The sequence below is a fragment of the Terrapene carolina genome, unplaced genomic scaffold (assembly GCF_002925995.2).
Source record: "Terrapene carolina triunguis isolate 2854851 unplaced genomic scaffold, T_m_triunguis-2.0 Scaffold95, whole genome shotgun sequence".
Classification (NCBI taxonomy): domain Eukaryota; kingdom Metazoa; phylum Chordata; order Testudines; family Emydidae; genus Terrapene; species Terrapene triunguis.
The window spans coordinates 45,094,026-45,120,298 of NW_020664446.1; the positions used below are offsets into that span (position 1 = coordinate 45,094,026).

The window sequence follows — 26,273 nt, forward strand, 5'->3', positions numbered from 1 at the left end:
GAGCCGGCCCTGGCGATAGCCATACAGTTGGCAATTTACAAACAAACTTTATAAAAGCAGAAAGAAATAGGTCTAGTTAAAACAGTCTTAACATACCCTAAAACATTCCCCTCCAGAATATGTCTACACTGCAGTTCAATGTGTGACTGTAGCATCAGTAGACATACCTATGTTAGCTTCACCCAATGCTATCACGGCTAAAAATAGCAGTGTAGAAGTGGTGGCATGAGCTTCAGAACAGGCTGTACAGATATTCTGAGAATGCTAAGTACATATGCACCTTGTTAGTCCATGCCAAAACCTGGGCTGCTGCATCTACACTGCTATTTTTAGTCATGCTAGCATGGGTGAAGCTAGAGTAGGCATGTCTACCTGTGCTGCAATCACACCTCAGACTGCAGTGTGGACATACCCTGAATGTGCTAAGCTTCAAGCTTTGGGATACTTTACCCTCTGGAATAACAGACTTCTATCCCCAAAAAGTCATCTTTGACCTTTTCTGAGGAGCCATTGATAAACTGAATAGCATGCAGTTACAGCAAACTGGGCTCCAATTCAGAGAAGCTCATAAACACCCCAGTGAAATCCTGACTTGTTGAAATTAAGGTGAGTTTTGCCATTGATTTCAACAAAGCCAGAGTTTCACCCATTGAGTTCAGTAGGACTTAAGCACATGCTTATAGTTCAGCATACACTTAAGTGTTTTGTCTTTGAATAGGGATGCTTTCCTGAATCAGGGCCTAAGTCTTTTAGATGAAAACTTAAAAATCAGTCTTATCTGCTCTTTGTGGACATGAAAGATTAGGAATAGGGGTTTTGCCTTGTTATACTTGGACAATACTTTCCAAGCCTCCACTGCTATGCAGAGTAGGAGTCACTGGTTACTTGCCTCCTTCTACTTATGGAATGGCTGCATTTCAGAACTTGTGCGGAATGTTTATGGTTTCTGAACTTTTGGCATGAAAAGATGAATGTCAAATATTATTAACTGTCACACATACTCAGCTGAGGCCTTTTAAAAAAATCACTCATTATGGAGCACTCTTAAAATTTTAGCCCATCAATTCCAGTCATGTAACACAAGATAAGAAAACATAGTTTTATTGACTTTTATACATAGATAATATAGAAATATTTCAGACTTTGAAATTATTTATTGACTCTGAGCCAAGACCAGAGATGACTACAAAAATAAATACATAAAGTAGATTACCTACAGCTCATACATTTTAAAAGAAAGTTAATTCAGTGTTATCTCCTATTATTATACAATGACAAATTATGTGTTCACAGGCAATTTTCCTCCAAGGATTTGTTGAACTGTTCAAGTTAATATTAAGGAGCTGAACTACAGTATAATACATGCTAGTTTGTTAACACTGCAAACATTTTTCGTTCTTTGCAGCTGTATATTGGGTTTAACTTGTGGTATGCCACCTAGATCATAACTTCATTGCCTATTACTCATGTCACATTCTGCTGCTGTTAGAGGTCTTATGTTATTTACTTTAGTGTCTTTGGAAGATGTACATCATAAATCCTGATAAGCTATGTATGTAGGTGGGCACACATCATGTATGTCACAGCATACAGTTTTTAATTTTCTCTGGGCATCATTTTTTATGGTGACAGCCAAGTAATTTATTCGTATGCCTTTTCATAAATTATAACGTGTCTGCAACTAGCTTCAGTTTCTATGTGGTGATCATACTGGAATTTTAAAATTATCTGGATAACTTGGATTTGGACTGAGCTAAGTTATCTGTCCCTTAGTTGCAGACCAACAGCAAGAAGGTACAAATGCAGTCTCTCATTTCTTGCATTTCAGCTGATGTCACTCAATAAGGTTCTGTAAGTGCTGAGGAATTTGTGAATTGTAACACATGAGTCTGATCCTGGTTTCTTTTGACTGGTGAAGACCAGCATAGAGGTGCTGGACTCACTTTTGGAGTTCACTTTTGGAATCCTGTATATTATTACTCAAGAAAAAAATTGACTTGTATACATTGAACTACTCCTCTTTTTTCTTTAACAAACATTTTAGATTGTAAGTATCAAACTACAGTTTGCATTTAAACTTGGTTTGAGCTGATATTTAATTATTTTTAAAATAGAACAACAATGTAGTTTATCACTAGGATAATGACTCTTGTGGATATGTGATAATTTTTTTCCAAACAGAGCTGTTCAGGCTTAGCTAAAATGTTTGGTATTTCTCGCTATTACTTACAGGCTATATATGGTCTCAAAGACAACAGCTGTTGCCTACATTATTTCCATCTATTGCCGTGTTGATGGCGCATGCGTTTAGCTGCTATCATGTCACAAGTGGGTTCTTAGATAAGCTTTGTCATAAATAACATAATCGCTTAGAAATAACTATAGCATAGTTCTGTTACTGTTTGAAAAGAAATGAGAAATTCTGGATCTGACATTTTGAATTTTCCTATACAATGTGTTCTTATCAAAGAAAATACATGAGGAAACAATTTCACTGTACTCAAAAAAATTTCACTGTATTTCAAAAAAAATTACTCATTGCTGTAGGAAAAACTGGAGATGGTATCATAAAGAAATTTGCTCAAAGGAATGGGACAGTGGCTTATGATTTATACTATACTCTTATTCCCCCGTGAGCCCTCCAAAATAAGACAGAGCTCAGGCCCCCTGCTCCTGCAATGAGATCTGCACTAGTGGACTCTGAACTCATATGGAGCCCCACTCAGGTCAGAATTCACAGGGCATAATTGTAGCTTAAAGTCACCTCTGTTCTTACCTCCTTTCCTACAGCCAAGGCCTGATCCAAAGTCGACAGGAGTCAATGGAAAAAAAGATGCCAATGATTCTAGTGGACATTGGATCAGGCACCCCCATGCAGGTAAGGTAAGTAATGAAGAACTTGGCCCAGGAAGTGTCAATGGGGTGTAAGTGACAGTTCTAATTACACATTAGGCAACCAGCAGTTTGCAGAGTGGAGGTGGAGATTCCTAGTGTGAAGGATTTAAATAATTGCCATGCAACAGAACAAACAGGTGTCTGAACAGGGCTGGAAAGCCTTGAGTGGCAGCAGACATCTGGTGTATACATCCTTTAACCTCTACATGTAGCTGCTGTGGGAAACTCAATGGTATCAAATGCCAGTATTATGCAGAGGAGCCCCATCTTTTTCCCTTTGCACCATTTTCTAACTGGCTGAAACTGAAACGCGGGCAAGTTGAACATGTTTGTGGGAAGCAAAAACACTTTGAAGATCTAGCAACTAGTATCTCATCCTCCATCAAAGGCCTCAGATTGTCACACCGGAGTGCAGCATAGGTGTATTGCTAGACACCTTGCTGCTACTGGACACAAAGAATGAGAAAAGCGAACATGCTTTCCTCCATCCACAATTAGCCAGAAGACTGTATCAGATATGGAACTGCCCACAGTGATACCTTTGTGACCTCCAGGTTGGACTACCACACTATGCCTATATATGTAAAAATATAAAATAAAATAGCTTCAGTTAGTACAGATTGCAGCAATCCACCTACCTGAAAGACCAGCTGTAAACAGCCCATCAACCTGGTGCTTTGCTCATTACACTGGGAATACCAGGACAAATTCAAGGTCTTGGTGCTAATCTTCAGAGCCTTCCATGTAACTGGTCCCACATACTTCAGCGGGCAACTCTCTCATTGAGACGATGAGGTCCCTTGACAACTATGTTCCTCAGGAACTATAAAGTTGTCAGCATCAAGTATGAAATTCATGAGTGGGTGACAGGACTTCCTTGGCAACCGGACCAAATGTTTGGAACTCCTTGTGGGTGGAGAGACGAATAACTACAAATTCACTGCCTTCAACTTCACTTCCCCACAGCTGCACCTAAAAATAGGATGTGACCAAAAAAAAAAAAAAAAAAAAGAGAGAGAAAGCAAAAAGGGTGTGTTATGGGGTGACTGGCCCTTAAGTGAGAGTTGATGCCATTACACCTGAACTTAATTACCTGATTGATTAAAAGGAGGGCACCGGAGCTTCATCAGGGGCTGAAGGCCTTCTAGAAAGCTGGGGAGCTCCTAAAAGAAGCAGTCTAGTAAACCTTCAAGGAGCCAGCCTGAAAGTTAGGGAGACTGCAATCCAGGAAAAGGGTCCTGAGTATCCTTATGGCTCTAACGGGAAGATGGGTGAGGCTTATGTTTTGGTTCTGGGCAATTTAAGATACCAGAGGGAAGAGGGACTGTGTTTGCCTGAAGAGAGACTGTGTCTGTCCCACTGAGAGGATGGGAAAAGACAGTTTTATAATTACTATGTGCTAATAAACTAGTCCTGAGAAGGGGTTTATTATGTGACTCTAGCCCTGGTTGTATGTTAAAATGCCTGGGGAGAAAGGAAACAGAGGACAGGTGCTGCTGAGCTAACAAGGACCAGTAGGGGGTGCTGCAGAGCAGACCTATACATCTACAGGAAGAGAGAGAAGAGAAGTAGTAGGAACAGATGGAGGAGATAGAGAAGGAAGTAGGTTAAAACAACTAAGAAAACCCCCTCTAGTCTTGACTGCCTTGTCTGAAGCAGGAAGGAGTATTAGATCACTACCCTAATGTGATTTTTGGTTATCTCTTGGGAAGCACTCAGACATTGTTGTGCACTGTATAGGAACCCAGACAGACAGAGTTCTGCTTGCCATTGGCTAACAGCCAGCCAGTGGCAAGCAGTTCTGTCAGTTATCTGTGAACTGCAAAATGTGGTAGCCTCATGGTTGCTTTGTTTCCTGGGGTCTTTCCATGTTGCTTTTTTGACATCCTTACTCTAGGGTAGGGATTAGTAAGGGTGCTACTACTGCCTGTGGCTGGACTGTATTTTTACCACTAGTTGTTCTGTTACTGACCCACCTAGTGTAAGTTCACACATACATTTACACACAGCTTGGTATTGTCATCCTTGTCTCTGTGCTGGCAATCATTCTCATTGTTGGTGACAATTGGAAGCAGTGAGAAATAACAGCTGCTCCATCTTTATGGCATATTATGGTGAAGCAGGAGGGAGGTGATATTGTGTGGTGCTGTTGGCTGCTTGTTGCATTTTAGGACAGTTTTTAACACCCTGTATGTGGGATAGCTTGTGTGTGTGTGTGTGTGTGTGTGTGTGTGGTGTTCTTCCTACTACTTGTATTACTTGCTCATATCTCCTTTCCTTGCCTCACATACCTTCTTTTTCTGGCTCCTCTTCCATTCTATACCCATTCCTCTTGGCCCTCTCAATCTAGGTCCAGTAACTCTCCCTTTGAACTATTCCTGAAAGCCTCTAGGATGCTGTGTACACCACTTAAGCTATTGTAACCTATTTTAGGTGCTTTTGAACCTGCCTGCACTCATGCATTCACTGTCATGTCAGTGGTTTGATTCAATATGAATAAAAGTCCATGTGGCTTGTGATGCTGGCAGACCAGGTGCCAGTTCTTGCCCAGGCTGTAAGCATCAGGTAAGCACTGACAAATTCATAGCTGGAAACCAAACCAGCTCACTTGTATGTTAGTATTGTTCAAGATAGGTATTAGACTTGCAGGGATGTGTTAAAATGTTTAGTCTCTATAAAATGCTTGTCAGTTGCTGCATGCATTAATCTTATTTGTAACATCTGTATCCCATGCTATAAGGTAATATGTAAGGTTTACTTTATAACTGTAAAAATGCCTGTTCTGAACCTGTTAGCCCAGGTCGAAAGAGTGCTTCCCCCATCCATCAAGAAAGACTATCAAAATTATGTGGGCCATCATGAAACAATATGATACAAAGATTGGGTTGATGGTCCTGTTACACCCATAAAGGTGCTACATGTGAGACAGCTCATCCCATCAGCTTGAATTCTGGAAGAAGGAAATAAAGATAGCTGACATGAAAATAAATCTCTTTGCTGTTTGGACACTCACAGGGAGGGAGCTAGGAAACAAAAGCTGAGATCACCAGGGTCAACCTGGGTTAGCCCTAAAAGTTCTTCAGTACTGACAGATTACTACAACTCTGTCACCTTTTTGGAACCATACACTGTAACTCATTTGTGTGTATATGTTGCCAGCTTTAACCAGTAAATAACTCTCATTTCGGCCCCTCTCCTCAGTTAATAAATCCTTAGTTAGTTTTACAATAGGATTGGCTTATAAGTGTTGTCTTTGGTGTGAGATCTAAAGTACAAATTGACCTTGGGTAAATGACTGGTCTCTTGAGACTGGGAGCAATCTGAATATTTTGTGATCTTTGTAAGTGACTGTTTATCACTTAGTTCAGCTTGCCTGGGTTACTAGGTAGACTGGAGAGACCAAGGCGACTGACTCCATAGTAAGACTGTTGTTGTGATCCAGGAGTTCATATTTGTTACTGGTTTGGTGAAATCTAATTATGGAACATACAGCTGGTTTGGGATGTCAGCCTTGCTTTTCGACCGTCTGCTCTGAGGTTGGCACTCAGTCGTGAACCATTCCAGACATTGTGACATGGTGGTATTGTCAGGGTCACAGTCTAGCTTCACCATCAAGTTGGATTCCTGTTGAGAAAATACTAGCATCATTCACTTTTTCAAGCTTGGCTGGAATCACTGCAATCATATTCTGTGTATTATAAGGGGTTGTCTAGCTCTGACTCACACCTGAGTAGAGATTAAAAAACCAAAACTCCTGGACATGAATAAGGAATGAATTACAAACCTGGTTTTATACCATATTTCATCAAAGCACTGTGGTTGCTAAAATTCTGTGCAGTGATTAACTATTACATTTAAATTGGAAGCAGAGGTATTTAACTAAATTCATGTAATTTGGCACATTTTACAAACAGCATTAAGTTAAAAAGACAAAGGGCATTTCAAATCATTGGTCTTCCAGTTTCAATTCTGTTATCCATAGGAAAATCTCTTGAATTTTCCAACAAAATAATGGTTTAGGTTCCTATTCAGCCCACAGAGTACCTGGTCTTATGTGCATAATCTCAAGACTGGACAAGTCGTTTGCATGTCAGGCTGAGCTATTCTGAGTGAGAGGGGAAACAAACCCACCCTTTGTGTGAATGGGATTTGGGGAGCTGTCTGTGGCCTGTCAAGCCTAGGAAATTTTAGCAAAATATTGCAACGATTTCCCTTTTCCCTACATCAGCTCATTCAGACACTCTGACACCTCCCTAACTCATTCCCTGACCCACTCAACCACCACTTACCCCCACTCAGTCATTAATCCACTGACTCACCATTCATCCTTGACTAATCATACATCCTCTTCCACCAAACACAATTATTTCCCCCTTTCCAACCAATTATTTTTTCTCTCTCTCCCACTTGTCTCCCTACATCAGTTTTTCTCTCTCCCCCTTATCTTTTCCCTAAATTCTCTGTTGTGCTCCACTAAACCTATTAGCTCTCAATAACAGCTCTTCAAAGCTGCAGCAGTTGCTTGGTGTGGGAAGTGCGAGTCACTGGAAAACCAGACCCAGTGTAGTGACTTGCCTCTCCTTTATATCAGTGTAATATTTAACAGAACATTTATACATTACTTAAGTATAATGGGCTAGATTCACAGCTACTCTTTGGCTGCTTTGATAATGTAAAGCAGCTGTAAACCTAGTTTAACCCGCCAGTTAAGCTGAGTTTATGGCTGCTTTGCTTTGCTGGAATGGCACAAAGCATATCTGTGAATCTGGTCCAGTGCCATCCTCACAAGTAAATGTATAACAAGTCATTATACTGCATACTATTCCCCCCCCCCGACATAAACCCTTAAAACATTTTTTTAAAAAGCCCCTAAATGTATGTTCATTTCTGTCAGTAGTTTGTACCCTCACTTGGGGATGAATCCTTGGAGACCCAGGTGGGTAGCTGTTTAAAATTCAAGCCTTATATTTTAATTGGACCATAAATCTGTATTGTTAAACTTTACTGTTGTATTAAAATGCTGCATGTACCAGTTTCCTGTATTTGTGCAAATGTGTTAAACTATGACTGTTGTAATGACATGAATTAACAGAGTGTACACATTGTGAATACATAAAGATGTAATGTTAACTTGTATTTTTACCTCCTGAAAGAGAGAATGTCAAACTTAATATATTCAACATCAGTAATTGGCAAGGTGAATGGGCAGCAGTTAAATAGAATGAAAATAAAATGGAGACAGTATGTCAGGTTATTCATTTAAACTACTCATTCTCAGAATTTCAAAAGGTTTTTTTCTATCTGAAGTCACAAGACAAATGAAATGAGAAGGGTTTAGTTTACAGTGCACTGGGATTTTAATGCATAGTATTTCCTTATGAATTCATCTTGAGTTTCTAGAGTTATTGTACTAAAACATCATAAAAAAACTAATTAGGATTTAACTATTATCATCCACATTTTGCAGCAATCAGTTCTAATGAATGTATCTATAAATGTGTAAGTGAACAGGTTTTCTACCTCTTCCTTTTTTCTGATCATTGGTCTAGATCTGATGCTTGGAAATAATTATCAGTCCAGAAAGCATTACTACTGGTCTGGAGAAGTGTTTCTTACAGATTATGAGAAGCACTAATTTTCTGACTTGATCTGAACAGCTGGGATACAGTATTTCACCAACTGGTAGAAGTACAGATTTACAGTAGAACCTCAGTTACGAACACCTTGGGAAAGGAGGTTGTTCGTAACTCTGAACAAAACATTATGGTTGTTCTTTCAAAAGTTTACACTGAACATTGACTTATTACAGCTTTGAAACTTTACTAATGCAGAAGAAAAATGCTGCTTTCCCTTTATATTTTTTTTAGTAGTTAGGTTTAACACAGTACTGTACATTATTTGCTTTTTTTTTCTGCTGCTGCCTGATTGCGTGCTTCCGGTTCCAAATGAGGTGTGTGGTTAACTGGTTAGTTCGTAACTCTGAGGTTCTACTGTAATTCTTTATACCATCTGAAAATACGGTATCCCTGGGTTTTTTGCTCTAGTAGTTCTTGAGGTTGCAGATACCAAAACCACATCAGAAATTAGTGTGATTTTTTTTATTTGAATATGTATGTTAAATATTTAACTGGAGAACAGTGAGACACATTTTAAAATGAGACAAATTTTAGTTCAGTACATAGGGCTGAATTTCATGCTGAACTTAACTTCACCCTAGAATTAAAATTTCAATAAACTGAACTAACTATAAGTAGGGCCCTATCAAATTCACAGCCATGAAAAACACATGACAGACTGTGAAATCGAGTCTCCCCTCATGAAATCTGGTCTTGTGTGCTTTTACCCTACACTATACAGATTTCATAGGGGAGGCCAGTGTTTCTCAAATTGGGGGTCCTGACCCAAAAGGGAATTACAGGGGGTTGCAAGGTTATTTTAGGGGGCTCGTGGTATTGTCACCCTTACTTCTGTGCTGCCTTCAGATCTGGGTGGCTGGAGAGCGGTGGCTGTTGGCCGAGCGCCCAGCTCTGAAGGAAGTGCCCCACCAGCAGCAGTGCAGAAGTAAGGGTAGCAGTACTGCTACCCCTCCTACCTTGTGACCCCCTCCAACTCCAGGACCCCTACAATCACAACACCATGAAATTTCAGATTTAAATAGCTGAAATGTATGATTTTTAAAATCCTAAGACTGTGAAATTGACCAAAATGGACCATGAATTTGGTAGGGCCCTAACTATAAGCAAGCTTCACTTTCTGTTTATAATATACAACTTTAATGAACACTTGTTCTCTACTAGGGTGACTAGATGTCCCGATTTTATCGGGACTGTCCCGACATTTGCTTGCTTGTCCCGCGTCCCGACCGATGTTAGGTCGGGACACTGGACAAACAAGCAAATGCTCCAGAGCCCGGAAGTGCTCGTGCCCCCCCCCGCCCCGACTCCACCTCCTCCTTCCCCCATTGGCCCCCTTCCCAAACCCCCGCCTTTTCCCCAGGCTCACCATTCCTCCTCCCTCCACAAGCGCTGGCGAGAGGCCCCGGAGACGCAGGGGAAGCGCGGGGCCGGGGTGAGTGAGAGTCCGGCCTGGTCCCGAGCAGGCAGGACTCAGTCGGGCAGTAGGGAGAGTAGGGGGTGGCCCGCGGGGCCAGGCGGCGGCTGTTCTCCCCCCCTGGGCAGCGGGACTCGGGAGCAGCCGCTGCTGCAGCTCCCACTGCCGCGGGGGGAGGAAGCGGCCGATGGCCAAGCTCGGCAGCTGCGGATCTGGTGCCTGGGCCCGAACCCCTCAAGCCCGGGCCTGTTGCGGGGACCCAGCAGCGCGCACGCTGCGCCCAGCCCCTGGCCAGTCGTGTCTGGGCTGCTGCCCAGCTGGTGCAATCCCGTGGAGGCATCGGCAGCCCAGCCCCGTTTGTTCCCCTGTGGGACCCGAGCGGGACGGGGGGGCTGGGGCCTGCTGCCCCCACTCCGGGGCCGCGGCGGGATTGCACCAGCTGGGCAGCAGCCCAGACGCGACTGGCCAGGGGCTGGGCGCAGCGTGCACGCTGCTGGGTCCCCGCAGCAGGCCCAGGCTCGGGGGGTTTGGGCCCCGGCGCCAGAGCCGCAGCCGCAGCTGCCGAGTTTGGCCATCGGCCGCTTCCTCCCCCCGCGGCAGTGGGAGCTGCAGCAGCGGCTGCTCCTGAGTCCCGCTGCCCAGGGGGGGAGAACAGCCGCCGCCTGGCCCCGCGGGCCGCCCCCCTACTCTCCCTACCGCCCGACTGAGTCCTGCCTGCTTGGGGCCAGGTTGGAATCTCACTCACCCTGGCCCCGCGCTTCCCCTGCGTCTCCGGGGCCTCCCTCCAGCGCTTGTGGAGGAGGTTTTTTTTTTTTTTTTTTCTCTTCCCCCTTTTTTTTGGTTCCCCCCCCCCCCCCCCCGCCGCGTCCCGATATTTGACCTGGGTGATCTGGTCACCCTATTCTCTACAGAACTGGTCCCTAAGTGAAGAACTTTTTTGCCTATTTTTAAATGATAAAAGGTTTCATTTTAATGATAGTAGCTAAAGAAGAGATGGCAAATTCTGTGTAATGTCAAATGTATTATCTTCAAGGTATTTCTAATTGGAAAAGATATTTTGAAGCTAAGATAAATATTGAATAATATATTGAAATATGAATTATCTTAAAATATCAGCTTATAAAGTACAGAAATAAAGGGAGAGAAATGATTCCTAGTGACTTTTTTCTCTTTACATATACTCCAAGAATTCTTGTATTCTTATGGTTAAATTAATATTATTAGCACTCTTGGCATATTATAGATCAAGATCATAGATATTTAAAGTAACAGCTTGTTTACTCTTAAGACTAGCCAGTATTTCTAAAGGCATCTTTAAAATAAACAGTCATTTGACACATCAAGAATTTCCTTCAAGTATTTGTAGTCTCTTTATAGGCTACACTTACCTTTAATGGTATCATTTGATTTTTAGCTAGCAAAACTATTAATTTTAGGATTTCAGATCTGGCTTTAGCTTCTGCTGATGTAGAGCATTTTAGTGGGCAGAATGTTATAACCCTTTGCCCTTGTACAGCAAGGATTTTCCAGTTCAGCTACAGAGTGTGAGATTAGATGTTTCTATATTGGCATTTTTCTTAAATTCTCCCAGAGCTGCACCACTACTAAAAACTTGTGATAGCAAAGGTGGACGCACTGGTGTAAACTGATTGCTGGCATTTTTGCCACTATTCCATCAAATCTGCTCAGAATGGGTAAGGATGACAGAGATAAAGCTATAAGGGACTTATTTTTTAGTGCTTTTATTGTTGCTCCCACTCATGGAGCTACACTAATGGCAGTGCAAATTGGGAGAAATTTAAGGAAAATGCCATTGTAGATGAAATCATTGTGTCTGACTGAGTCTGAAAGGCTGGAGAGCACAGGAACTATGCTTTCCTATGTTCTTGCAGTGCTAGCCTTCCTCAAGGGAACAACAGGGTGTGAGGGCAAGGCCATGGATCCATCCACTAGATATGGTTAGAAATGGAGGGAGACATATGCTTTACCCTGAAAAAAGGTGGCAAACTCTCTCTGCAATAGGCAGTTGCCTGAAATTCATGCTGAGACCCCCATAGCAACCTGGCTACTGCCTCATCATCCTATCACAGGGTTGTGTATTAAATGCACAAGGTAGCTCATAATGACATAATACTGAGCAGAGGAAGCACTAAACTTCCATTGACTGATGCAATAACACACACCAGTCCAATATTTTCCTGTAACCTGGGATTTTATTCCTTGCACCTGCACTGCTCAGTTTGTGCGCATAGTAGCTCACAAGTATGTTGTCTTAGTAGTATAATAAAACCCCAATACTTTTTCTTGAAAGGTTTCAGATACATCCAAAAGCTTCAGCAAAACAAGGTTTTACATGAGCAGGGTGTCCTAGGATCCTGCCCCAGAATAAGCCCCATGTGCACAGAAGCAACTCACAGGACAGTCTTCCCTTGTGACTGGATGTGGACCTGCTGGATCTTTCCCTTGGTCATCTCCTTCTGTTGGTCACCTCCATCTGGGTCTTCGCCAGGCCACATAAAAGTTCAGTCCCCTTCCAGGGTACACAACATCCCAAAATAAACACCACCTTCAACAATAGTTCCAAGTTAGCATAAAAAATTTCCCCTCCTGGGCTCAACTCACAGTTCTTATAGAATCACCAGAAGGACCTTGAGAGGTCATTTGGTCCAGCCCCCTGCACTGATGCAGGACTAAGTATATCTAGACCATCCCTAACAGGTGCCTGTCCAACCTATTCTTAAAAAGCTCCAATGAGGGGGATTCCACAACCTTACTTGGAAGAGTATTCCAGAGCCTTATTATCTTTATAGGTAGATATTAGGAAAAACTCTAACCTAAATCTCTCTTGCTATATATTAAGCCCATTACTTCTCATCCTATCTTCAGTGGACATGGAGAACTATTGATCACATCCTCTTTATAACAGTCCTTAACATTTTTGAAGACTGTTATTAGGTCCTTCCTCAGTCTTCTTTTCTCAATACTAAACATGCCCAGGTTTTTAACCTTTTTTCATAGGTCAGGTTTTCTAAACCTTTTATCATGTTGTTGCTCTTCTCTGGACTCTCTCTCCAATTTGTTCATGTCTTTCCTAAATCATGGTGCCAAAAACTGGACTCAATACCCCAGGTGAGGACTCACTAGTGTTGAGTAGAGTGGAAAAATTACTTCTTGTGTCTTACTTACAACACTCCAGTTAATACATCCCATAATAATGTTTGGGGGTTTTTTTTGCAACAGTATTATATTGCTGACCCTCATTTAGTTTGGAGCAGTTTTGGGAGCAGGGATTGAGTGGTGTCTGCTACCAGAAGTAACCAGCAGCCAGCCTCCTCGCTGCGAAGGAACCATTTCCTCCTTCCATGGTGGCACTACTGAAGTCCTCTCCAGATGGACTTCTTCCTCAACCTTGGAGAACTCCATATGCATATTTTCAGTTAATTCCTCATGTGCATGGATGCTCCTCACCCTAGCCACCACCTCCTGTAGCGCTCACCTGCTTCCTGAGAGATTCTACCAGAAGGCACCTTTCCCACTGGATGTAACAGGGAAATGAAGGCCACAGTCTCTGCAAATCCCCAGCAGGCCTGGGTAAAGGCATCCATGGTTGGGTTCCCTGTCTGGATGTAGGCACAGGAGGAGGAGCAAAGAGCAGTGTTGTCACTGGCTATGTAGGCTTTTCGAACCATGCTGATTTTTATCCTTTCTCCCTCCTAAAGCCTCCCTCTCAAACTCTCGTGTTCGCTAGCTCCCCTTGGTTGCTTAGTGCCTGTCTATTAAGCCCTTCTCTCTTGGGTCAGCCCTGCCCCCTTGTTAACACACAGGGGAAGGGTGATGAAAAGGGCAGGAGGCTAGAGCCTTGCTAGTGTCCATTCAGCTGCCAGCTAGGAGGCCTCTGGCCCCCATTTCCACACAGTCCCCAAACACACAATTCCCAACAAACCACACTGTAAATTTTAAGTAAGCCAAAAGAAAACCCACACAGAAACAAGCTTGCCCGCTCACCCCAGGAATTAATGCTCGCTTCTTCTTCCCTCTGACTTTCCTGTGTACTATCCTCCTGTTCATCCTCCACCTCCTCCTGATTTGGTGGTCTATAACCTACTGTATCATCTTTGTCCCCCCCCCCCCTTCTTTCACCCAACGACTGTCATCTGGTTTGCCTTTTTTTTTTCTGGACCTCAGAACAAGTGTATATATTCTTGATGTACAATGCAACATCAACTCCCTTTCCCCCCTTCCTGTTCTTCCTGAACTAAAATAAGCTATCCCTTCTATATCAGTATTCCAGCCAGGAGACTTATCTCACCAAGTCTCAGTGATGCCATTAAGTAATAATTTAGGTTATGTACTAATACTTCCAGTTCCTGCTTTTATACCTCATGCTCCTTGGATTTGTGTATAGACATCTAAAATGTTGAGCAGATTCTCCTCACTCTTAATGTGTCATTGATTCTCCAGGCTTTTCCCTCCTGGAAGTCCAGGTTCCACTAAAACACAATAGTTTTCCACCCCTCCTTGGCTTCTCTTCAGTTCCCTGTTCTCTTTGTGGAACACCAGCCCCAGGTCTGTCTCCCTTGACGTTGGCTCCTTGTTCCAGGGACCTGCCATGGGAACTAGCTCTTCTCTTCAGTTTAACTGCTCTTCTCCACCACCAGCCCCAAATTGCTGGGCTTCCTCCCTTTTTAAGCACTGGTGTGGTAGGGCAGGGCCAATTAAACTAGGAGCTGGCTGACCTATTACACCAGGATTGGTACACAGTGGATGCTGCTGTTATGGAGGGGGTTATGACTGGCATTAGGTTAGAGATGATAGTTTTGGTTATCTAGATGATGTATGATAGAGTTTGTAGTTTGCACACATTTGATTTGATTGATGCATGTGTCAATTTAAAATGACAGTTGTTTAAGAAGAAAACTAAAAAAACAAAAATTCCATCATTTGCAGACATAAAAGAGATTTCCTGCATGTGTTTGATAGTGGGATTTTAAGTCAGGATCTTCAAATTCTCTGCATAGATCTTTCCCACTTAAACTAAAGGTGTCTCATCTTCTGTGGACTAGCTCCTAGAGGAGAATGTGACCCACACTTTACCCATGGATTATGCAATAACTTTCTATAGAGCAGAAAAATGTTGGCCTTCCAGATTCCTGGGTTCTGTTCCTGCTGTTGGAGGGGCGTGTGGTCTAATGGCAAAAGCAGTGATTACGATACATAGATCTGGCACATTCTGTCTGAGAGGCCGTGTGACCTGAGTGTATGAAAATTCAGCCTGTAATAATTAAAACGGGTTCTATTTCTAGACCTGTTAGAATCTTTCCATTAATTTATGGGCGATATGATACTTTCTTCCCCCCCATGATCAGGGTATGAGCCATTGATCAGCAGTAAGGATTTCAAAGTGCATAAATATGAACAGCAGTGAGTAGAAGAGAGAAACTTAGAACTCATGGCCTTCTGGCTTCCAGTGCTCTTTCCCTTAGATTACAATGGTGTTCTGTGAGGGAGCCCTCTCTCTCATATGTATATAAAATATCTCCATGGAACATCTCTTCCACAGCACTGCAAAGCCAGGTAAGTGTCATACAGAACACCAGTGCATTTTCTGGGTTAGCTGAGAAAACTGTCTATGATCCTCTTTGTAAGGTATTAATAACATGCCAGTTCAACTGACAGCATTTTCAATATGCCAAATAATTGATGCAGTTAAATTATGTTGCCTAACATTTGTAGCTTTGGAATGTACCCTAAGAGAATTTGTGGATTTATTTTGCAGGTGAAGCTTTAAGTGCATCAGCAAGGGAATTTACCAATGATCCCTGTTATCTGCCTAAAAGGAAAGCTGTTGTTCAAGCAGCACGCTTCCTTCTGGCTGCTGTCACTAGACTTCTGATTCTGGCAGACATGATTGATGTGGTATACCTATTGCAACATTTAACAGTGGTAAGTAGAATCTGCACTAATTCAGTATGACTGGTCAGAGAAGTAACTGCAAATGGCATCTTCTGATGCAACATACTTTTTTCATATGTGTGTATCAGGTCACATATGTTTAATTTCTTCACAAAAAAGTTTGTAATCACTTTCTACTCCTCCTACCGTGCAGAGCTAATACAATCACTGGTGTGGGAGAGTGAGCTGGCTTCTCCTCTTAATCATACATCACCAACAGAATTTGCAACCCAGTTACAATGGAAAAGTCTCTTATTGGTGAAAGTACATGAGACCAAACGCAATGCAGATACTAGGTGAAGTTGGCAGTTAGAAAAAAAATCCTGTAAACTGAACAAATTTGATATGGAGCCACTGAGAGGAAATAAATATAGACCCCCTACAGTGACATTTTAAGTTGCATTATTTTATATTCCCTAGTTGATTATGTGAAACGTTATAAGTTACTATAAAACTGCCATTGTTTCCAGTTTATTGGTGACTGCTAAATATGAGAAAATTCTTCTTCCAGAATATCTTGAGATTATTTCCCTGAATTTATTTGTTGAAATGTGTTCAATTAATACATTTCTGGTGTTCTTTTTGAACTATAGGTTGGTGGCATACATTTGAAATCAGAGCTGTGTTGATAATTATGATGGTCAGATAAGTTACATATTTTTGTTTCCTATCTGGATGAGTCCAGGTGCAATTTCAACATGCATTTTTCAGGTAGCAAGGAATGAAGTTGGGCAAAGGTGCCCACTTATACACACACATGCCCTATCCTGGGGTTGTTTGGCTGTGTCACAAGTTAGAGATGCCTCAGGGCTGCTCTAATTATCACCCAGCTTCAGCAGCTCCCAAGGGACCATTCCAGCAGCCAGATATTACCAGAGTGCACTTGTGCTCTGGCCATACCTCTTCTACTGCAGCCGTGCACTTTGCCAAGGCCAGAAGGGATTGGTAGTACAGAGCTGGCTTTATAGCATTCATGCTTCCTCTACAGTGGAGAATCCCCAGCTGGCTGGATAAGCCACCTTTTCCCTTTCCTTTCACTATTGGTACCAGGCCTTGCTCTCAGTTCTTGTGACTAGTCACGCATGTGACTTTGAAATTCCTTGATATTTGTGGCAGTAAAACTGAGCATCTTGTTTGCTGAGTTAGCATGTGCCACTCAAGTTAACTGGCAATCAATTAACTCAAGTTTTTTAAAAAAACCCTCCAATTTAGACCACCCTTCAAGGCTGAACAGTGGAAAAAGTGCTTAATAACTTTCCTTTTTAAACAAGTGAATAAGGTACTTCAGTTATACTCATCATAGCATCAGATGATGAGTTTTGGAGGGGGCCTCTTGTATCATCATTTTTTGCCCCCTCCATCAAGGACAGAGAGCCTTATTCTATTTTCTTACGTTTAACGTCTGCTCAAAGATGCTGAGTAATGTGCTATTATTGCCTCATTAGGCAAATTGTTCCACACTTTTGTTGATCTTAATGTCAAGATGCTGTGCTATTAGATAAGCTAGATTCATTCTTTCAATTAATTCCATTACTACTTGTTTTAATACTGGTATCCTGTGTAAAGAGCTTTTCTCTCTGTTTTTGCTTTGTGACTTCCAATACTTAAACAGTTACCAGTATCATGTTGCTTAAATATATTTTGTAGGCTAATTACATATAGTTCTTTCAGATTCTTTTCCTGGAGCTTCTTCCCCCCGGCTCAGTGCGTGTCTTTGGTAGCTCATGTTTAGGGCTCTGTGTCTGTCACAGAGATTGCGGAAGTCATGGATTCAATGACTTTCCATGACCTCTATGACTTCTGCAGTGGGGTGTGTGACTGACCTCTAGGCTGCCCATACAGCATCATACCTTACTCCACAGGTAGACCCATTGACTTCAGTGGGACTACATGTGGAGTAAGGTACTACTCAGTGGGAGCAAGAGAATCAGAATCTGGCCTTAAATGAGACCAGGAAGGAATGTCTTCAGGGTATAGTATTTCACTGTGAAAGGCATCATGGAGATTTTAATGTTTCCTTTGAAGCATCCAGCATTGGCAGTTGTTGGAGATATGCTAGCTGGACCATTGGCTTGATCTGGTATAGAAATGTCTATAGAATATCAGGTTTGGAAGGGAGGTCATCTAGTCCAACCCCCTGCTCAAAGCAGGAGCAATCCCCAGACAGATATTTGCTCCAGATCCCTAAGTGGCTCCCTCAAGGATTGAACTCACAACCCTGGGTTTAGCAAGCCAATGCTCAAACCACTGAGTTATCCCTCCCTCAAAAATTATACAACAAGGCACTGCTGGGAAATGAACTCAAGATCTCCTGTTTACTTAGACAGGTGCTTTAGCCAGCTAAGCCATGGTGCCTGCCATGAGCCTCCAACATATACTATATGTGTGTGAAGTTTGCCAGTTTAGAGTGTTGAAAGTGGTCTTAATAATACTATTTATTAAATTTTTAATTGTCTTGACACTTTTCATCAATAGTCTTTGTACCTAGGTGCCATCCCAGGTGCACCCTTGTAGCCTAAGGTGGCACTGTTTCAGTTTCCCTTTGAGGTTCCAAAAATAACTTATACACACCCTGAGTCTTTACTTGGGGTCTTATGTATTTAATACCATCTGGCTCCCCAAAGATCCCCTTTTGGCCTCCCCTCACAAATATTAGGGTTTCTCAGCACTTCTTCTAGGACCTGTGCTTCAAATCCCGGTCTCCTTGGCCTGTAAAGTCTCCTCTCAGGTTTAGGGGTTTCAAAGCCCTCTTGCTGATTTCTTCCTTCTACACAGCTCCTCCTTGACTGGGCTTGGAGTCTCATTTTGAGTCACCTACCCAGTCCCTAATCAGTCTCTTGATTTTCTCCAGGTAGATCTAATAATCCCAAGCACCTGTCTGCACTATCTTGGGGAGAGGGGAGCCTTACCTCACCCACTCAGCAAAGCTCCTGGGGCCTTTAAAGAATATGGTACGGGATGGCCCTGTACATTCCCTCTCCCACACACCGATTGTTCCCCGGGACCATCTTCCTCTCTTCCAGTTATTGCCTTTGTCTGCCTCCCTGGACATGTGGAATGAGATAAATGGCCTCTCTCACGAACCCCTCTGGTCTTAAAGGGCCAGTACCCTGTTGGTCCCCTACACTTTTATATAAGCACCCTTCCTAAACATTTTTAGTGCTCTTAAGACAAGTAATAACTAAAATCTGGTGGTATTCTTGGGTATAGATTTTTTTTTTTAACAACTCTGAGTCACTATATGATTTTCACTGGGGAGAAAGAACTAACAATTATTGAAAAATCATAAAATGACAAAGAATTGTTTGGAAAAACTGAATCTGTACAAAAAAGTAAATTGTCTTCTTTCCCCCTTATTTAAATGTAGTTTTCATATAAGCTGCCAAATTGATAGAGGAATTCAGTTTTCAACATTATTAACACAGAGAACAAATTAAATTGCAGTACACATTCCCCACAATGCCTAACTAATATTCCTTGGCTTTGTCCTGGAGGGAGATAGTATATTCTCTGTCTGCTGAGTCAGCCAACAAGGGTACCAGTTATAATGGCATCTTTTTATGTTGACACTTATTCATTAGGAAATGGACGGAGACTACCAAGTAGTTTTAACACATGCCACTGATTAGCCATCAAGTGACAACAGCTTTTGGTCATCACCAAGTATTTAATTATTATATGTTAGAAAATTCAAATTTTATTCACTGTGGACCTGGTCCAGCAAAACACATTTAGTTTCCACAAGGTTTCTGCAGCATGGAAAGCAAATTTTGTCTTTGCTGTATTGTATCATCTTAAATATTCCAAGTGCATATCTCTTAGAAATACAATACTTTTTAAATGTGCCTTGAGAAGTATTTCTTTGAACCTGTTCTAAAACAGATAGCTCTAACACACTGTCCTATTTCTTCATGAGGATCTGAGCTGTATAACTGTCATTAATCATTTGAGAGTAGATGAAAAAGTTCTTTGCCTTTCATTTCCATGGCTCTGAGCTTTTTAATTTTTGTAGAATAAAATCAAGGAGTTTGATCGTTGAACCGAAATTGATTTTAAAGGTTCTATCATTCAGTACAGAATGAACGAAATGAAAATGCTGACCAAGGAAAAGATTTGTTGTATGTATAAAAATGAAAGAAAATAGGCCAGCATCATGAAAGGATCAGTTCCCAGTTACATATTTATTGTATTGTCTGAATTATGTCGCATGGAATCCATATATTTGTATGGATTATTTATAAAATGCATACATTGAAGAAATGTTGAAAGTTAATCGTATTGCTCACTCAGTAGAACTTAGGTTTGTTACCGCACTGTTTGATGGAACATTTCAAAGCCAGTTTCTCTCTGGTAAAATGGGATGCTGCAAGCAGTGTTTCTGCACTCATCGTACTACAGAAAAGGAATATGGATTGTTAAACTTCAATTTTATTAGAAAATTATGGCACACAAAAGAGAAAAGAAACAATAGCAATATGATTAGTTGCCAGAGAAATCCTCTCAGAGTCTCACGTGTCATTCTGAGCTTATCTGGAATAAGCAATACATATGTACTGCATAACAAGTTACTGTGTTTTCAGTATAGTATTATGAGTAAGTAGGTGACAGAAGAATAACCGATTTTAGTAAGATCAGCTTAATTGGTACTGCATATGTAACATGAAAAGGAAGAATTTCATTTCTTTTCTTTGGTTGCATAGAAACTCCATCCAAGAAAGCTCTAAACACTACAACATCAGCACAAAGTCTGTGACTGATTGTACTCTGATGGCATGATACTACTTTCAGCTGATTGTGGAGGCAGCAGCCTTATGACACCATGGAGCAATGTAAACAATATGGATACACATGCAAAAGAAATGGAGCATTCTCTAAGCTGGAGGGATTGTTTATATTGGTTTCACAGAAACTCCATCCATTAAAGTTACTCAGTATGATATTGAATGACTATAAAATTGGATATTGAAACACAAGAAAGATTACATCATTGGCTGATCAGTGATGAGGGCAGGACTGTATTATTTACCAACTTTAGAGAACCGCTTTTCTAAAGTAAACCTTTTATGGGTGTCTCACACAGAACAAATGAAGCATGAATAAGCTTTACCAGTGAAGCAATTGGTGATATTTTTTCACTTTGGTTTCTTCATTTATTTCATTGATCAACAATAGTAAGGGAATCCATGTTTACCAAAATGTCTCCTTTCTGACCTACCACCTAAACATTATTTCCCTTATTTCAGCATTCAAAGTCTCCTACCCTTCTATATAACTTCATCATTGTTGTGAATGATATGGTCAAACTAAAATCTGTCCCATGCATCTAGTCCTTTGACTCAACAGTCCATTTTCAGCCTCATTCACTTTAGAAGTGATGCTCAATATTGTTTAATTAAGTGAATTAATAGACTGGTGGAATTACTTTGAATTTATTGATCAGAGGAGAAAAGCAAGAAGGTAAGAAAATGTTTATTCAAAGAGCCCACCAGCATGTCTTTCCTCTAATATATTTCAGATCCTGCTGATCCAGCACACTTTCTTTCTTCTCCTTGTCCTATTTGTTTGTAGATTTACTGTTTAAATTTACATATTTTCCACACACTTCTCAGTAGACTCAGTAATATCTATAAAGCACTGACTTAGATTTATTTAAAACTATCCGGGAAAGAGGAAGAAAAGTGGTAGGAAATGAGAAGCTACATGTGAAGCCAGGCTTCTTTGGGAAGATCATTATCTGCTCCTCTTCCTCCCTGCCTCCTTAAGTGTTAAAAGTGTTCTGAGCAGTGTAAAAATGATTTGAGTAACCTCAGTTGACTTGTGCTTCATTCTTTTTGGTATTAATTTTTTTTTATTTGTGCCCACTGCTGGTCGGAGTAGAATGTGATGGTATGCTGCAATAGGCACCTCGTCATCCCATTCTATTCTGGTGTATTGTCCGAGTGATGTGTGCTTACAGTTTTGATGCCCTGATATGATGCAATGTAACATCAAAAATTAAATGTGAATGTAGGTAAGCATAGTCTTGATCCAAATGACATCACATACTATTGTAGACTTTCCACTGAGTTCCACGAGTTTTGGGTCAAGCCCATAATGAGGGATGGTTCTCAAAAAATTGTGGGTCATTTTAGAGAGATGCACAGGAGTATCTGAGAGAGGCTTTAGTCCCTTGGTTGTCTTACTGTAGTTGATCTGGACTTACAGATCTTTATTTACAGATAAGGCAACAGATGAAATTCTTCCTACTACTTCTGAAGTTTGTGCATGCCACAGAGGGGACAAATATGGGTTATTTGTATTTCTAGCATCAATATTTATAGGTCTGTGTATTTTTCCACTCCACAATTTGTGGCAGAATTATTGCAACATAAATGACACAGGTAATGCACGTCCTAAACAACTACTTAGGAATAGGGCTTTGTGAAATGACCACCTTTTATTCCAGCAGAAGAATGGATACAGTACTACTCCTTCAATGTCACCTAGAGACTATGAGAGATGCCCCAAGTCTCTAGCAAGGTGACTTTACAAACCATGGGGATTCCCTAGGAAGTGTGAAATGATTTAATGATTATTTTATTCTAATAAACTGTTGCTAGGGAACAGGTTTCCCTTAGTACCCCATAATCCCTATTGTGGTACTATCTCTGTCCCACCCCATAGGAGTCACTAAAGAAGGAGCATCTCACTACTTCTGTTATGGCACGGGGGTATATAACAAGGTGATAGGTCCCTTTTAAGGACTAAGGGGCATGGAGCTAGACAACCCTGTTCAATTATCAGACCCAGCTGGGAAGGGCTGAGAATGCTCAGTTGGAGGGGGCTGGCCCTGGAGGAGAGAAAGGGCTGCAGAATGAAAGACCTCTGGGCCCCTGTAGCCTGTGTTGTTCAGAGGAATAGCTTTCTTTTGAGTTACTTTGCTACTTTTTTTGTTTGACTTAATAAATGTGTCCCGAGGGAAGGGACTGAAAGAGACTTGGGTGTGGTGTTAGTCCTTTCTGGACTGCAAGAGATAGACCCATGACCCTGTACGTGGTGAAGAATGTGGATGTAGAACTGAGGGAAAAATGAGGCAGCAGAAGAGAAAACAGAGCTATTCCCCAACAAACATAGGTGCAGGGGTGCAGAGACCTCTCAGTGTGCACCAGCATGAGTCACAGCAGCCAGTGTCTCCAACTGAGCTCTGTTGGGTCTTTATAGGGATTACTGACCCCCTTCTAGCTGTATGAGATAACAGAACAGAGCCAGTTGGCCCTATCCCTCTAGTCCTTAAAGGGGCAGTCCACTTCGTTATAGGGTGGACAGGAGAATGGTACCCATTTAGAAGACTGTTTGAGGGCTTTGCCTTCACCTTCTCCCCTGGTTCTTGTCACGCAGACAGAAAGCAGAAGACCAGAGGTCCGAAGTGCAGGCAATTCAATGTTTATTGGGGTTAGTTCCAAGCAAACATATCCATAGCTCTACATGCTCACAGAATCTATTTCCCAGTGTTCCAGTCCCAGCTCTGACATACAGAGCCTTTACCCCATGTCCCCCTTCCGAGCTCTGACACCACACAGCCTTTACCCTGTGCCCCCTTCCCCATTCCCACCTCCCATTCCCCCTCCTTAGCAGGCCCAAATATACCTTTAGTACACGCCCCTAGTTGCACTCCTTACAACTTATGGTCATGTTCTGTTTCATGTCTTCGTCCCACCTTTTTTGTATCCCATGGGAGGGGCAAGGAGTGAGGTTGTACTCCGGTCAGGGGCAGGCATTTCTCTGGTCTTTTAGTGTTTTACCTTCTCTCCCCCCCTCCCCCCAATCCTTTCTTGCCACTCCCAACTGGTTGCTTGACCTTGCCTTGAGATAAGGAGTTGAGGCAGTCTTCAAATCTGTGCTTATATATTACATTCCCACCATGCCCAGTAACACTTTTGCTGTATCCCTTATTTTTTCCCATTGTACTAAAAGCCCCCTCTGGTTGTGGGAAATGCAACACACAGTCTCTTTGTTCATTGTTTTTTACATATATTAGTATAAGATGTGAGTATTAAAACATCAAATCCCAAATTCAATCTCAGGCTGGCAAACAAGCCTATATACTAACAAAGACCTTTATGAGAAGTGGAGGAGGGAGCATAATAGGCTGCACTCAAGAAGACCCTGCTCGGAGGGTGCACCCCATTAACTCCTTATGGGGAAGGAGAAGGGGAGGCCTGTGCCAAGGAGCCCAATGGAAGGGAGGGCACCAGTTTCGTGAGTGAGTGAGTGAGTGTGTGTGTGTGTGTGTGTGTGTGTGTGTGTGAGAGAGAGAGAGAGAGAGAGAGGGAGAGAGAAAATGAACCACATCCATCTCAGGTTCACAAGCATGTGTGAAGTTCTATGCAAGCTGTTTACACAGCCCAGATATGAAAAAAGGGGTGAAGGAACTGGTCTTATTCTAAATAGGAAAGAAGAGATTTTAGAAGTGACTTAACAGAACTTTAAATTAAAGATTGATAAAACTGATGGAAGTATATTTGTCATAATAGTAAAGGATTCAAAAATGAGAATTTTTGAACTAAAAAAGATAATGGGGAGCTTAGGCAGAACTATTTGATGCAAAGGGTAATAGGTATATGGAATGATACCTATTATAATAATTCTAATATATTAGAAGTGAAGAGTATAATTGAGTTGGAGAAACTAGTGTTATTTCTAAAGATGGAGGGGATAGACAGGTACTTGAGAAACCTGAAGATGGGATTAAGGTAAATAAAAATGAGCAGGTATTTTCATCAAATTATTATTTATTTTTATTGTTGAAGTGCCTAGCAGCCCCAGTCAGGTATTGGGACTCCATTGTGTCAGGCTGCAGGAACACATCACAAAATGTGTTCCTAAATGCCTTGTTGTGAAATGGTCATTACTGTGTTTCTACAACCTTTTAATTCACCACTACAGTAACACTCAAACTGAAGTAAATCTAAAGCATCATATTCAAGGGGTAAATGACAATAATGTGAAAGTCATTCTCTGTGGAATATCTTCTGAATTCTAATCTTAGGTGGCAAATTTTAGTTTGGTAAAATGGCCTTGGAAATTCATTTTGTTCTAGTAGATTATTAGTTGCTAGTATAACAATAAAGTCAGTATTATTTCATCTGCTCAACAGTTATTTGCAACTCAGGCATGCACAGATCATTCTGATCCAGACAAATTTCATTTAATAACTCACCTTTGCTTTGGGAAGCAGAAATGAATAAATGCTCGCAAAACATATTGCATACACTTTATCATCGAAATGCATGTCTTCAGTCCATTGAGAGCAAGATCATCTGATGTTTCCTGGATTGAGGGTACTGCGTGATCTATTCTCCATAAAATTCTATAGAGGCAGGCCCAAGCCCATTCCATTACAGCAAAATATCATGAGAGCAACAGTTTTTTCATAAGTGTGTATTCAGTAATTGGAATTTGAGAGTGCTTTTTAATGGTTCTCCCAAACCTGTCCCATAGTGATTTAAAATAGTACATTTAGTATAATTTAGTCTTTTAAAGCAGCAGTGCATATTAAAACATTAAGGCACTTTTTAATGAACTGCCTTCTTTTTTCAAAGTGGAGATTAAATTTGCTTCTCATCCTTAATTCAACTCATATTCAGCCATATATTTTAAAAAAGTATTTAACAAGCACATAAAATAGATCAGTGCTGAATTTTCTGTCTTGCACAGTGAAGGGTGATAATATTGATATTCGGAACAGCAACGGCTCTCAGGCTTTTTCCTTCCTTAGACAAACTGGGAAAGAACCATTATTCCATATTCTGCAGTGGCAGACTCTTTGTTCTACTTCTGTTGTAGAGTTGGCCCTGAAGCTGAATGAGGAATGTAAAATTACAACAGATTAAGGGCCTCTTATAGCCCAATTGAACGTGTCACTGTTATGACTCAGCTTGAGTTTCAGACATATGCCAGAAAAACTCTGTGACTAGTCAAATATCATTCACAAATTGAAATAGAAATGCTTGCTGTCATCTGGGGAAGTCTGCACTTCCACTTCTGCCTGTATGGACATCAGCATACTGTTTCCAATTATAAGACATTGCAATACATGTTTAATGATGCCTTCTTCTATCTACGCAGTCCAATTTGTGTTGAAGATGTTGAAACTATGAATTTGACACTGCATTGATATATAGTCCTAGCAAACTTAATGCTGCAGATTACTTTTCCAGGCATCTTCCTTTTAATAGGCAGCAGGTTTAAAACAAACAAAAGGAAGTATTTCTTCACACAATGCACAGTCAGCCTGTGGAACTCTTTGCCAGAGGATGTTGTGAAGACCAAGACTATAATAAGGTTAAAAAAAGAGCTAGATAAATTCATGGATGATAGGTCCATCAATGACTATT

At 41.4% G+C, this 26,273-nt stretch overlaps 1 protein-coding gene across 1 annotated transcript in view; it reads left to right on the plus strand.

Moving 5' to 3' along the window:
- CTNNA3 (catenin alpha 3) overlaps nt 1-26,273 on the plus strand; it is a 968,742-nt gene that overhangs the window by 17,322 nt on the left and 925,147 nt on the right. Inside the window, exon 3 of the mRNA XM_029911396.1 lies at nt 15,722-15,888. Within this exon, the coding sequence (XP_029767256.1) occupies nt 15,722-15,888 (167 nt within the window). The remainder of the gene's footprint in view (nt 1-15,721; nt 15,889-26,273) is intronic.